The 16,195-nt window shown below is 43.4% G+C and overlaps 1 protein-coding gene across 2 annotated transcripts in view; it reads left to right on the top strand.

Annotated features, from left to right (window-relative positions):
* ACVR2A (activin A receptor type 2A) overlaps positions 1-16,195 on the top strand; it is a 78,539-nt gene that overhangs the window by 35,986 nt on the left and 26,358 nt on the right. For both annotated transcript variants that reach the window (XM_083153845.1, XM_083153846.1), the window contains exon 2: positions 13,946-14,153. In XM_083153845.1, the coding sequence (XP_083009971.1) occupies positions 13,946-14,153 (208 nt within the window). The remainder of the gene's footprint in view (positions 1-13,945; positions 14,154-16,195) is intronic.

Raw genomic sequence — 16,195 nt, 5'->3', positions numbered from 1 at the left:
CACATGTGACCAAAAAATACCAGTTGGGTGCATGGCAGGACTCAGAAGGGAAGGAGTGATTTTTGGATTTTGCGGCTCAGATTCTGGTGGAATGAATGGTGGGTGCTATGTGGCATTAGCAAGACCCCCGAAGCACGGTGAAATTATGAACCTAATATTCCATAGATGTGTGGTATATTTTAAAACACTCCTTTATACATAGGCCGGGTTTGTCGGGGCAAGTGTCACACTGGAAAATAGTTTGCTTTCTTATTCCCTTTTTATAGCAAACTTTGCACCTTTTTTGTGTCCTGCCCTTTTTTCCAGTGGAGGGGATTTCATCAGGAAAATGCTGCCCTGGTACAATACGGGGGCCAGTACTAGAAGTACTGGGGCCCTCTGCCTGCTGGTTCCCAAATATTAGGCCCTTTATGACTTCCTCTTGAAAGTGCATAAATGTCCCCCTCTGGCCGGTAGAACGGAATAGCACGTAAGCGTTATACAGTGCCATCTGGATAATATACACGGCCACCTTCTTGTACCAGATTTTTGTTTTCCGCAGGGCACTGTACGGCTTCAGTACCTGATCTGAAAGATCCACTCCGCCCATGTACCTATTGTAATCCAGGATACAATTAGGTTTTGAGGTGTGGGTACTGGTACCTCGTACAGGGACGGAGGTGGTACTGTCTCCGTGAATTGTTGTCAGTATAAGGACATCCCTCTTGTCCTTATATTTGACCAACAACATATTTTCGTTGCATATTCCCCTGCTTTCACCCCTTCTCATTACTTGGGCAATGTGCGTTTTTGGGAGGCCTCTTTGGTTCTTGCGCACAGTACCGCAAGCTGCTGTACCTCTTGAACCAAGGGCCTTAAACAGGGGGATGCTGGTGTAAAAGTTATCCACATAGAGGTGATAACCTTTATCCAGGAAGGGGTGCACTAAATCCCAGACAATTTTCCCACTAACACCTACGAGGGAGGGGGGGCATTCTGGCGGTTCAATTCTTGAATCCTTCCCTTCATAAACCCTAAACCTGTGGGTGTACCCTGAGGTGCTTTCACACAGTTTATACATTTTTATGCCATACCTTGCCCTCTTACTGGGAAGGTACTGGCGGAATTTAACCCTTCCTTTAAAATGTATAAGGGACTCGTCGATACAAATAAATTTTTCAGGGATGTACACCTCTTCAAATTTGGCACTGAAATGATCAATGACCGGCCTGACTTTGAATAGCCGGTCAAAGGTGGGATCATCTCTGGGTGGGCACTGTGCATTATCGGTGTAATGTATAAATTTAAGAATTGTCTCAAATCGAGTCCGGGTCATGGCCATACGGTAAAATGGAGTACTGTACAGAACATCTGTACTCCAATATTGCCTAATTTCTGGCTTTTTTACTATGCCCATATGAAACACCAGACCCCAAAACGTCATCATCTCTACTGCATCTACAGGGGTCCACCTAGCAAATGATGACGTGGGGTTTTGAGCAATAAACTGCTGGGCATATAAATTAGTTTGGTCCACCATTAAATTTATAAAATCATCAGAGAAAAATAATTTGAAAAAGTCAATTTCTCTGAGACCTGTGGAATCAAATTGGATTCCTGGCATGGCCAAAAACTCAGGAACCTGGGGCTCAAAATTGTCTGGTGGTGGGGTCCATACGAGATCAATTATTGGGGGGGGGGGTCTCAGCTGCTCTACGGGGGCGTCTTTGAGGGGGTCCCTCATCACCAGAGGAGGAAGAGGAGCTTAAGGCGAATCCTTCAAATTCCCCGCTTGCATCACTGGCTGTGTCAGAGTCAGAAGCAAGCATGGCATATGCCTCCTCCACTGAATACATTCTCCTGGATGACTGGGAGGACATTTGGGAGGACATTTGGGATGCCATTTTTATTTTTGTGTTACTGGTAGTGAAATGTTTCAACACGTGTATAGTGTAGGGGGGGGTACAAACTTTATTTCAATCCGGGGGGTATGTAGTGTGTAGTGTGTATGTGGTGCAGAAAAAAAAAAATACTTTATACCAATAAAAAAAAAATGAAGGGGTTAAAAATAAAAAATTTAAGGGGTTAAAAAAAAAAAAAAAGGTCCTGCGCCAAAAATTGATCACAGATGTTGGTCAGTAACGTCTGTCACTGAACAGCGCTCAAAGGCAACAGGAATTTGATCAAAAAAAAAAAAATATAGATCAACCCTGTGCCGAAAAAGATGATCAGTGATGTACGTCACTGATCAGCGCACAGCGGCCACAGGACACCCACAAAATCACAGTGTGTGTAAAAAAAAAATTAAAAAAAGACCCCACAGCACACACACAAAAAAAAAAGGTGATCAGTGATGCGACACTGATTACCAGTGAGGTGCAGCAGGTGCACAACCTTTGGTGCAACTGACAGGTATATATAAAAAAAAAAAAACCTCTGTACCCCCAAAAAAGTTGCTGATCACCTCAGATATAGTGATCAGCACAAAAGGCGGGGGCAGCAGACACAAAATTTAGCACTCTCTATCACTCTCTGTCACTATCTCTCTCTATCTCTCTATCTCTCACTATCTATCACTCTATGACACTGCAGCAGCAGCACTGACAGGTATATCTATATATAAAAAAAAAACCTGCGCCCCCAAAAAGTTGCTGATCAGTTAATTTATACTGATCAGCACAAAAGGAGGGGGCAGCAGTCAGTTATATCAAAAATATATAGCACAATCTGTCACTATCTCTCTCTATCTCTCTCTCTCTATCTCTCTATAACTATCACACTGCAGCAGCACAAAATATAGCACTCTGTCACTAGGCCTCTCTATCTATCTCTCTCTCTCTATCTCTCTCTCTCTATCTATAACTATATCACACTGCAGCAGCACAAAATATAGCACTCTCTGACACTATCTCTCTCTCTATCTCTCTCTCTCTATCTCTCTCTATCTCTCTATAACTATCACACTGCAGCAGCACAAAATATAGCACTCTGTCACTAGGCCTCTCTATCTATCTCTCTATCTCTCTCTCTCTATCTATAACTATATCACACTGCAGCAGCACAAAATATAGCACTCTCTGACACTATCTCTCTCTCTATCTCTCTCTATCTCTCTCTATCTCTCTATCTATCTCTCTCTCTATCTAGCTAGTACACTGCAGCAGCACAATTTCACAGGAAGGCACAAGTAGCAACAGGATCCAGGAAGCAGTGATGAAGCAGCGATCAGGTAAGTATGGAGCAAGTATGGAGCAAGGTTCTGGTCAGTATGGCGGCAGGGAGGTACGGTGACCGCACTGCACGCTATTCCAGACCGGAATGGCGTCTGCAGTGCAGTCACCGTTAGTTTAAATCCCCCTCCTTGGCTGTGATTGGTCCGTCGGTCCGACGAACCAATCACGGCCTTTGGGGGCGGGCGGGGTGAGGTGGGGTGACACCAGTGTCACCCTTACACCCCGCGGTGATTGGTGCTGTACTTTACAGCACCAATCACCTCTGATCCCGTGTCACCGGCGAACGTTATTCGCCGGTGACACAGGAAAACGCTGTAATTGGCTGTTCACACTGAACAGCCAATCACAGCGATCGCCGACGGGGGGGGCGGCATCGCAGCCCCCCCTGGGCATGCACGGACATGTCTGCTGTCAGGGACAGCAGACATGTTGAAACTGTCACCGCGTCTATAGACGCGGTGACAGTTTAAATCCATGACGTACATTTACGCCATGTGTCGGGAAGTGCTTCCCGACCATGACGTAAATGTACGTCAAATGTCGGGAAGGGGTTAAGAGTTAAAAAAAAGTTAAAAAAAAAAAAATTAAATTGTGCTTGTCATCATTATGCCCCATACACACGGGCGAGGGAGCCTCTGTACTGCGCAATACTGCTCAGTGATGTTCTGAGCGATCTGGAATGGCTACTATTCTCTGGTGAGAACACTGGCTGGCAATGACTAGTTTTATACATGGTCCCAGTGATGGTGGCACTCAGGACTGTGCATGGCTGTCGCTGAGATGCCTACACACAGAGCTTATCCATACTTAATTTCTAGTCAGATTGCTTTGAAATGGGGCTACATTCACCCCATGTATATGCCAGATTAGACTCGGTTATGTGCTGAGGGACAGGATTCCCTTCCGGTTGTCCACATATCATAGGCAAGTCACATTACGTTTACCATAAATAACTTGAGTTATCCTTGGACTTTTATCCCCTGTGTCCTGGGTCACCCTATGGTGCCTAGGTGCAGAGATTGGGAACCACTTCACTAAACCCTTACATTAATCGTGCAAAGGTACATTGTATAAGGCACTTTCAATAGAGATCTGGGGGGGGAATTCAAACATTTTTGGGGCTGCTATAAATAATGGAAAACTAAATGTACTTGTGCTTATTATCTCTCTAAGATTCTCACCTCCGTTTACCTGCCACTATCAGAGGCATCTGGTTAATTCAACTCTTCCCACTGTGCTGCTGAGATGTCTGTTTTTTTCCCCCCAAAAAAGCCATGTTTTGAGGATTTATGTCAGTGAAAGCAGGTGTGATAACTGGTACATCGAAATGATCATTTCACCTATGGCATGATTTACAAAACCTGACCTGTTTGCTTTACATGTTTTAATACAAGTTGATGCATCAAATAGAGAAAAGAATGGAGAAGTTGCCCAAGGAACTAAATCAGATTGGAATTAGGTTTTATAAATTACATTTTATAATATGGTAGGTAGAAGCTGGGAAAATTCTCCACTTCTCCCGACAGACTGGGTTTAGACACGCGAAATGGCTAAACCCCACCAAAGTGCTGGGCATGATGTGAAGTGTCATTTGGGCCCCAAGACGGGCAGTTTGAACATTTCTGCTTGCTAGTGCAGGGGGCGGCGAGCAGAAATGTCAGCAGCTGTTTGTTCCTGAAAAAAAACAATTGAATTTCTCAGTCAGGCCCCATCTAGTGGCGGAGAGGATAAAAATCTATTACATTGTCCCTTTTTTAATTGACAATCTATGTCAAAGTAGTTGTTGACACTCCACTACCATGGTTTTATGGGTGTAATACTGGCCATACATTAGGACAGGTGTGGCCAAACCTGGCCTCAAGATCTACCAACAGTTCATGTATATCAGGCAACCTGTTGATCTATAGTGGGAATGAATGCAGCAGGTTTGAAAATGTGACCGTTAGTAATAACTACAGCTGTGCACCAGCTAGGCGATTTGGAAAACGTGGACTGTTGGTAGATCTCCAGGACTGGTTTGACCAGCGCTGCATTAGGATGACCAGCACCCGATCCGAATTGTCTCACGGTGTCTCTTGAAGTACCGGGTGGCTCTCAGACTCACGATTTGCTGCATTTTGACACACAATGTGCTAAAGGGCATACGGTCATATTATCGACCATAGTTAAGTCGACAGTCATTAGGTTGACACTGTTGGGTCAACAGGTGGGAAGGTCGACAGGTGACAGGGGTTTGGTCAACATATGCGTTAGGTCGCCATGGGTTTTTTTCACTGTTTTTTGAGCCGGCATGTGTGGACAGGAGGTATTTCATGCCATACCATCCACTAGGGCATGGTGGGAGAATAAAATAGGGTACTTGTGTACTATCACGGCTCCCATCTCATCCCATCTCATTGCATACCATAAGGCTTAAGATGGTATGCAATGAGATGAGATGTGCTGCGATGGGACCCGATCTTATACAATTTAAAATTGTATACCATTTGTATATGGCATACGATGAGATGAGATTTTAGTATAAGCACACTAATGGGTGCTTTCAAGGTCAATTGGCCCCCCTATAAGATTTTTAATGGTACTTATGTAGTATCTGGGCTGCCGATTTTTTGATTGTATGCCTTAAGTTAAGGCATACAATCAGATGCGATGCGATATCGCATCGCATCGCATCCGATATCGGATGCGATGACCCGATTTTTCCATAGGAATCAATGTTAAAATGATTCCTATGGAAAAATGGGTCCTTTTCATACCCCTACTATCCAAGTGGGCATGGAGTTGGATATAAACCTGTGGCGAGCGTAGCGAGCCACCGAGCCCGAAGCGTGGCGAGCGAAGCGAGCCCCGCGAGGGGACGGTATTCGTCCCCTCGCGGGGCTCGCTTCGCTCGCCACGCTTCGGGCTCGGTGGCTCGCTACGCTCGCCACAGGTTTATATCCAACTCCATGCCCACTTGGATAGTAGGGGTATGAAAAGGACCCATTTTTCCCATTGAATTCCATGTTAAAATGGACTCAGTCCATTTTAACATTGATTCCTATGGAAAAATCGGGTCATCGCATCGCATCGCATCGCATCGAATCGCATGGTCGCATGCGATGCGATGCGATCTCCCGATCCGACCCGATTTAGAAATCGGCAGCCCAGATACTACATAAGTACCTTTTTAATTGTATAAGCACCCTAATGAGTGCTTACAATGTTAAATGCACCCCCACTATCAACGCCAACCCGAAGCGTGGCGAGCGGCGGCGGTACGCGAGGGGTGGCGGTACGCGTCCTCCGACCTTTTCATACCCCCACTATCCATGTCGGCTTGGAGTTGATTTTATATAGTGTGGCGAGCACAGCGAGCCACCGAAGCATGGCGAGCGGACGCGTAATACATGTAAAGTATTACGCATCCCCTTGCGGGGCTCGCTGCGCTCGCCACGCTTCGGGCTCGGGGGCTCGCTACGCTCGCCACACTATATAAAATCAACTCCACGCCGACATGGATAGTGGGGGTATGAAAAGGTCGGAGGACGCGTACCGTGGGCTCGCTGCGCTCGCCACGCTTCGGGTTGGCGTTGATAGTGGGGGTGCATTTAACATTGTAAGCACCCATTAGGGTGCTTATACAACTAAAAATCTTATAGGGGGGCCAGTTGACCTTGAAAGCACCCATTAGTGTGCTTATACAATTTAAAATCTCATCTCATCTCATCGTATGCCATTGTATGCCATATACAATGGTATACAATTTTAAATTGTATAAGATCCCATAAGATGGAAATCGTGGGAGCTGTGATAATACACAAGTACCTAAAATAGTGTGCCGAGCGCAGCTAGGCACCGTTCCCGAAGCATAGCGAGCGGCTGTGGTTGACTTCCAACTGTGTTCATGTTGACTGTGTCGACATTCGGGTAAAAAAAACGGTGAAAAAACCCATGTCGACCGCTGTCTACCTTGTCCCTTGTCGACCCAACGGTGTCAACCTAATGACTGTCGACCTAACTATTGTCAATATGATCCACACCCGTGCTAAAGATATACTTGCGATGTAACCGTCTCGACAGATCGTATGTGCAGCATGTAATATCATAGTATCCATCTCGCGACCCGCGGGCCCGCACACTGGGCCTTATTCTGGTTCACTCTGAGGCAAATTCCTTCTCAAATGGACAAAACCATGTGCACTGCAGGGGGACAGATGTAACCTGTCTATAGAGAATTAGATTTGGGTGAGTTAATTTGTTTCTGTGCAGGGTAAATACTGACTGCTTTATTTTTACACTGCAATATAGATCTCACTTTGAAGAAAAACCCCACCCAAATCTTATTCTATCTGCACATGTTACTTCTGCCCCACCTGCAGTGCACATGGTTTTGTCCATTTGAGAAGGAATTTGCCTCTAGGAGTGAACCAGAATAAGGCCCATTGTAATGTAATTGTACCGAAACACCTAACGATGTGTACAAAAACACATGCAATATGAAACAAGTGGTGGCCTGGTTATAAGTGCTGTAGTGCAGAACCTCCCACATCCATGGTTACATTCATCCTGTGCATGTGTCCCCATCCCAAAATTGTGGATTTGGACTATAGTTTCCTTTAGTTACATGCTGTGTTCAACACATGTCCTGGGCACTAGATCCTGATTTACTGGTTTGATGAAGGCTGATGCAGGGTGTATCTCACCATTGCTAGAAGGAGGTTTTTTTTTTTTTTTCCCCTTTCCAACAGTGAAACACGTTTGACTTGTATTTAAATATGGGTGTGTCTCTTTTGTGAAGATATAAAAAGAATGTTCTAATCGGGTGCATGAATGCACATGTTGTGGCTGAAGTAGGAAGAGTGAAGGAGAGTACATGCCACATACTCTGTTGTTGAGCTGTAACCTATTTTCACATTTTAATATACAATCTGCTTTTGTTCCTTAGAAGCTCACAAAAATAATGACCTTATTGTTGCTATCCACATGTAAGGCAGATATATCTAATGGCTTTTTGGTAAGAAACATTTATTGCCAATCTTGCCTTAGGTCTTCAGCTGTGTTTTCTTATAGAAATTTAGATAACTAACACCACCTTAACCATATGTAAGTTCTGCCTTCACTTTGTTCAGCAGAGGGGATTTTATTGCCTATAAAGAATCAGGTAGATCGGGGTGTAAGAGAATGTTATGTGTATGTTCTGCAGCAGCGTGCACACATTTTTACTGTTATTCCACTCTACTTTACTGGAAAATCTGTGTACACTGACCAACTGCTTCTACATAATTGCTGATGAGTCCTGCAGATAAATATAAGATTGCCTCTTCCCAGTCCTGTGCCGATATTTCCCAACAGGGGATATATCGGCACTCAGCTATTCAATGCTGCTGTTACCGACTGCATTGAAGGCTGTCGGATCCGAATTTTTCTTTTATTTCAAGTCGGAGCTGTTTTGTAGGAAACGACCGCAGATTGTCGAATTCATGGCCGTTTCCGACTGTCGGAATACTGACGGAAACAGACGGGATTCAGACTGTTTGGACGTTCCGACAATCGGAAATCCAGGATTGAATACCCACTCTTGTGCTGGCTATAAACTAGACTATTGGACCTTACACACAGGGTAACATTCAGGCATTTTCTTACTGATGTTTCTAAATCACTCGGAAAATGTCTCAAAGCGTCTGTAAATCACTGTGTGTGTTTGTGTAGACCACACAGCGATTTAAATGCGTGGCCCTGTCAGTCTGAATCCGGCAGCGATTAATAACCCGCATGCAGGATAATAGGTCCGGCCCAGTGTTCTCAACTGAGAACACTGACCCTGACACCTCGCTCAGCACACAGTACGCTGCAGCGCTGTGTGCTGAGAGAGCATTCTGAGTGAACCAATCATCAAACTAGTTTGTTGGATGGAATAAAAATCTGGTATTGGATGGCAGTAATTCAGTAAATTAAGCTGGCCATACATCTGCAGATTTATTGTCAGATCTGTCTGGTTTGAACCTAAATCTGGTAATGGATGAGAGCAAATGACAGTTGGCCATCTGCTTTGAAATGCTGGAAAGCTGCCAAACTGTCATTCAGACACGACCAGGTTTTTGTTCACCTCAAGCAGTGTATAGTTTTAAGTTAGGTAAATCCTTGAATGTATAAACCAAGACTTCCTCAGGCATTGTACCAAGTGCCATTTTGCCATTTTATTTTCTGGTCCCTAATGACTGAATGCAAAGGAACAGCTTCCTCCTTCAGCAATTGCTAAATGTCCTAATCTGTACCACACAAAAATAGATAATTGTGAAATTTTTGAAGATCAATAGTGCCACTTGTGTAATATTACAAGTTGTTTTCTTATGTTATCTCTCAGTTTTTATGGTTCAATACAATTGAATGATATTGAATAGTGCTAGGGATGAGTGCTGTAAGTTGTGGTAAACCTCATTTACCAACTTAAGGGCCTAAATCAGACTTGATTGCAAAGCACTTTTTTTTTTTTTTTTTAGCAAATATACAAAACCATGTTGCACTACAGGAAAAACCCAAATATAACTCTCTCTGCACATGTTACATCTGCCCGACCTGCAGTGCAATGTAGTTTTGTCCATTTGTTAAAAAAAAAAGCTTTGCGAACTAGTCTAAATTAAGCCCTGGTGCTGGTGTAATGCTTTTAGTGCACCCCATAGGCCCGTAATAAGCATCGCAACACTAGTTTAGAAGGACATTTGCTTTTACCTCAGGACGGTATAAGCAGAAATCCGCTAGTTATTTGTTTTACAGCACAGTCCATTCGATAAATCTGAAATCCCCACCCCCCATCAGTACTTACATTTTTGCTCTGATGGGGGCATCCATTACTTTTTTAAGCTCCTGTACAAAGCAGCTAACACATAAATTAGTGCACGCGAAGCATAAGCCCTGTTTGGGACACTTTGCACATTTCAGCTCTCTACCACAAGAGGCTGCGAGCAGAAATGTTGGCTCCGGCGGTGATTGTACCCGAACAGGAGAATAATTTAATTGCTTCCTTTGGGCACCTAAAAAAAAGAATTGAATAGCCCCCTTTATAGATAAAGATGAACAGTTTTATATTTGTGATGAAACTCTAGCATTTGCACTCGATTTATACAACTCGTGTAATTACAACCAATTTTTTTATCCTATTAGAGATATTAGTGTTAAGTCTTTAGTAGCGCTGGTGCTCATGCCTTAAATCTTCATTTTACTGGTGAAGTCTATGCATCGTCTAATCTGAGAATAATGTATTGATCTAAATCTTCATCATAATTGCCCAGGCAGTCTGTGGTAACAAAGGGTCATACTTTGTCATTTACTGCTGCTTTTTTATCTGTGTTTTTGTGACCTACAATAGCAAATCTCAGTCTCTAATCAATCCCATATCCTAGCTGTCTGATTTATTGGTTCAGAGCTGTTTCTCTAAAAACTTAAAGTTTTGACAAAAAAAAATCTAATTCTTGACAGTTGGAACATCTCCTAATACTACATAACATTCGGATGAATTAAATGAATGGTAAATTGATTTTTCTCTAGTAAATTTAAAATTCTGATTCAACCAACCCATGTATATTTTGTTTTGTGACCCTTTCAAAATTAAATTGGACTATCCTTCAACATACCATTGCAAACCTTATAATTTTTTTTTCTTTTTGAAATTGTTCTGAAACTCCTACTGTACATAAACAGGTATGCATAACATGGCATACATTTCACCCACATAGCTGTGCCACATTTCTGCTTGTAGTATTAACATTATATTCAGTTAGCCAGCCGCATAACTAATCATGGAATCTTAAGGGCGCCATACACTATGCGATTTGGCCCCGATTTCACCCGATCCAGATGGATCGGGCAGTGAAATCGGACCAAATTGCAGATTTTGACACCCGGTCCGACCCGATACGCGGTCCCGTACGCATCGGGTCAGAGTCGGGACGTCGGAATGGCTGCACATAAGATAAATCTTATGTGCAGCCGTGGGGACTCTGAGGACGCCGGCGAGGGAGGGGGGCGGCAGCCGGAGCAGGGAGCTGTCATGCTCCGTCCGGGTAGGGGGGGGGGGGGGAACACGCCGCTAGTAGTGCGGACGCTGCGGGGGACACAGGCGGCAGTGACATAGAGCCGGGCGGGGGGAGCCGGGAGCTGTCAGCACTAGGGGGATAAAAAAGCCCATACAATGAATGGGCAGCCTGTGATTGGCTGAGCGCTCTCTCAGCCTGAGAGAGCGCTCAGCCAATCACAGGCTGCCCATTCATTGTATGGGCTTTTTTTTTTTTTAGTACTGACAGCTCCCGGCTCCCCCCGCCCGGCTCTATGTTACTGCCGCCTGTGTCCCCCGCAGCGTCCGCACTACTAGCAGCGTGCGTCCATCCCCCGCCCGCCACCTCGATGTCCCCGGCCCCCCTGCTCGCTCCACATTGCAGCTCCCCGGGAGTTAAAAATGATACATCGCATCAATTGATCTGCAGATATATCTAGATATCTTTTATTAGAATTGTATTAGAAAAGGATTTATGTTTGGACGATTACAAATCAAAAAGTCAATCAATTAATTAATAAATATAAGCTGTAAGCTGCCAGTTTAATTTTCGTTTTCTTTTTTTGCAGTGAGCTTGTACGTATATGCTATGCAAAGGAAACGATGATAAGTTCTTACAAATAGAACAATATGTAGATGTGTATCTAGTGGAGCTTAAGAGCTTCCTACACTAGAGCTCGTCAGGCAATTATTTGAGTTTAAAGGGTTAAATTTGGCCTGCTATATATATTGGTGCACTAAGATGATATAGTATAGTAGTAGAACCAATAAGGGAGTTAAAGGAGATGCCCATGATGTGCCATTGCAGTGCCACAACAGCACCTTTTATTACCTCTGAAACACACCTTTTGGTTTGCAGCCCCATAGAGGTCTGAGGTAAAATTTGCACTTTTATTAAAGTTCATTGCAGTATTATTATTTTTTCAAACCAATAACATTGTGATCAATATTTGAATATTTGTAATTGTGGTCTTCCTGCTCTTTCATGTTTTGTTCTTGTTTTTTTGTATGATAATAAATTATTAGGTTCCATGAGCTAGCCATTTCCCATCAGAAATATTTCATTAACATTTTATGCACTTTTCAGGGATTATTTTATCCCTAAAACTGAACTGAGAGTGTGATCAGCGCAAAAATGAAAAATTAATATCGCCCAGTGAACTCCCATTACTTTAGATGGGATATATGGTGCAATATAACAATTGAATACATTCCTATGGGGCAATTAAATTGTTTAACTAGCCTTGGTAATTAATGGGCACAGACACAGTAGTATATTTGATCCAAATAGACCAGGTTTAGCTGCGTAAAGTGGGTAAACTCAACCAAAGTATTGTTTAGGATTTTGAACGGGGCATGTTGCACATTTCAACACCAAAGCTTCTCACAAACAAGCAACAATTGAATTACTCTGTCAAGTGTCCCTTAATTAGCACTGCTAGCAGAACATTTCAATTAATATGTACCATCTGCCGTCGAAGCTAGTTATCTGTCAGAACGGGAAGTGTTTTGGGTAAACCTTATGCATAAATAGTCTATATGTGCACAGCCAGGTATGGCCACATTGCTGCTGGTTCCCTGGCACATAATGCCCTCCGTTATCATGTATATCGAGTCAGCTATGTGCTCTCTGCCATAGTGGGATATCTGCTTTTTTTGTAGCCAGTAGGAGAGGGTGTGAACATGGCATTAAATGGGTGGTTCAAGTATTCTCTTTTGGCTTCCAATTGCAGGTTCAAATCAATTGTTGCTCTGTTTAGATGCTTTTTAGCAGCAGTGGGTGACATTTCTACTCTTAAAATGCAAGCAGAACTTCATCCAAGGTGGTTTGGGTGCCCTAATCACTGGTTTAGCAGCTTTGCGGGGCTAAACCTAGAGCTTTCAGGATTATCAACTACTAATGTGCAACAATTGAATTGCTCCAATAGACACGGAACATTTGAATCCCCACATCATCAACAATACTCCTATCCGCTGTGGTATTTAAAATATTGGTAAACTGTGGTGTTTAAATGATGCTCAGTTAGTATCAATGGGTTCCAAGACTTCTATTATTCATTCACCCCCACCAGCTGTTGAACTGTCACACAAAGCAGATTGATTGATAGGTAAATGTACAAATATGTTTCCATCTTTGGGAAGCTGCATCCACTGCAGCCTCTGTTTCCTGTTCTTAGCTGATTGGAGCAGCAATCGGGGGGGCCGGTGGTCATCTGCATTCGATCACAGGTTCAGTATTCTCTGCTGCTCATTTCCTCTTCTGGTCTGAGTAGCAACTCATCCTCTTGATCGTGTCCTATATGATTGTTTGCATTGAATTGCTTCAAATTTTCTATTCTTGATTCAGTGCATCGGATTAAAAAGTGTGCGTAACTAGTGTTTGTAAAGTGTGAAATGAGTACAACATCAAGTAATGAAAATCAGCATGAAGGAGAATGTCAATATGCACAAATATTTGGTCAGGAGTCAAATCAGTGGTTCTGTATCACCTATTAGTACTAGGTTTAGCTGTGTAAAGTACTGCTTTAGGCACCCAAAGTGCCGACTTACCACACGCTAAGCTTGCGTCATCACTGCAGCTATTGTCGCCCTAACAGATCATCATAACAATTGCTGTCATGCGTTACCTGTAACAGGCAATATTGTATATGTGTATTTCATTTACAGTGTTACAATATATTCTTTGGCCTGTCACTTACAGGAGCCATACTGGGAAGGTCGGAGACCCAGGAATGTATCTACTATAATGCCAGCTGGGAGAAGGACAAAACAAATCGTAGTGGCATTGAGCACTGCCAGGGAGATAACGACAAGAGGAGACATTGCTTTGCCACTTGGAAGAACATCTCTGGTTCTGTAGAAATACTTAAGCAGGGCTGTTGGCTGGATGATATAAATTGTTATGACAGGTAATAAAACCTTGTGTTACCAGTGTATAATGATAAATATTGCATGCAGACGTCATTGTCTCATATTCATTTTAGCACATTTTATTTCTGTTCTAAAACCTATGCAGGTGTATTGTTTGAACCTGCCTAATTAGTAGAATCTTTCTGCAGGAAAGCTGCAGTAGGAAGTGGTCTGGGTTTTACCTTGACCACATATACCTAAGATTCAATTAACTTGTGAAAGCCGTTATGAATAGGCTATGTATATAACCTGGGTGATTATTGCTGCTGGTGATGGATCCCCATCATCCTCCCTTTTTTCCCTGGGTGTATTAAGCTGCCTACTGGCGGTATCCCTGCACAACCTGAGGTTGCTGGAGGTTTGCTATTTTATAGCTGGCTCACATACTTTAATACCCCTTTCACACCGGCCACCCGGCAATTACCCGGCATTTTTGAGTTCCGGGTCATTTTGCTGGGTGCAGCCTGCACCCAATTCACACTACCCGCAAATTACCGGGTTAAAGCTCTTCAACACGGTAATTTGTTGAAAAACCTGGGTTTTTCTGTGTTTTGTTAAAGGGTCAACACAGGTTTTAAGTCCGGGCTCACTGACCCTGGTCAAGAGCAGGGTCAGAGTGCCGAGATTTAAGACCCATGTTGACCCTTTCCCACCAAAGAAAAACCTGGGTTGTTCAGCAAATTCCTTGGTTGAAAAGCTTTAAATGAAAGGGTAGAAGTTAAAATTGGGTTCCCACTATAGGCCTATAGACTGCACAATTATAAAGCTTCTCTACATGTTAAGTAACACACTATACCCCCAGAGCCGGCCCTAGGCATAGGCAAATGCCTGGGGCATTTGGAATGCCTAGGGGCACCAGCAGCTTCTGATGATTAAAATGATATGCAGCATGCCTATATTCTGTGTGTGAGTGAGGCTGTATCTGTATATGAAATAGTGTATTCATGGAAATCACTGTAACATAGCATTCCTTATGCAGGTACAGCCACAGTCGCACACAGAATATAGGCATGCCGCATATCATTAATAATCATCGGAAGCTCCTTGTGTGTCCTGGTCACATAGCAATGCAAATAAGACGAATTTTCAGCAAAAAAGGCACCCAACGTTAGCAGAACTGGCCAGGAGCTGCATGGCCTATTGAGGCAAGATGTATGAGGAAACATCTGTATCCAAGCAGAGGTCACAGTGTTAGCGGCTGTGTGAGTGCTGTCTGTGGGTGGGTGGGTTGGTTGTGCAATAGTGTTCGGCATAAGTGTAAGGGGCATTATGTGTGTCATGTATAAATGCATTAATAATTTGTGACATATGTGTAACAGGCATTATGTGTGTCATGTGTATAAGGGCATTAATAATGTGCAACATGTGTAAGGGGCATTATGTGTGTCATGTGTATAAGGGCATTAATAATGTGCAACATATGTGTAAGGGACATTATGTATATGAAGGGCATTAATAAAGGTTGACATAATGTGTAAGGGGCATTATGTTTATAAGGACATTAATAATTTGTGTCATGTGTAAGGGGCATTACTGTGTGGTATTATCAGGGGTGCCGAGAGAAAGGGGTAGGGGGTACAAATTACCCAGGCCGAAGTCTGATGGAAGGGCTCAGTGGGGGCCCCAGGCCCCCTCCCCTTAAGTGACAGCAGCAGCTGCAGCTCTTCTCCTCTGCCCAGCACACACTGCTTTGTGCTGGGTTACAGTTTGGCCTTGGAGGTGCTTAAAATACAATATTTTCTCAGGATTATTTCTAAGGGTATAATGTGAATAATGTGAGGAGTAATGTACATAAGGTAAAGTGGTACTAATGTGTGATGTAACGTGAATAAGGAACACCATCGCATGATATAATGTGAATAAAGTTGCACTACTGTGTGGCATCATTTGAATTGGGGGTACAATTGTGTGACCATGCCCCTTCCCAGCAAGAACACACCCCTGTTTGGGCTACGCACCGAATGAGTGCACTGTTTCTATTTAAACTATTGCAGGTAGGAGCACCAAAATGATGACTGCTATGATGAGGGTTGATGGTGCT

The sequence above is a fragment of the Crinia signifera genome, chromosome 7 (genome assembly GCF_055691185.1).
Source record: "Crinia signifera chromosome 7, ASM5569118v1, whole genome shotgun sequence".
NCBI lineage: Eukaryota > Metazoa > Chordata > Amphibia > Anura > Myobatrachidae > Crinia > Crinia signifera.
Note: the sequence above shows the minus strand (reverse complement) of the source record. Positions and strands in the feature narration are given on the sequence as shown.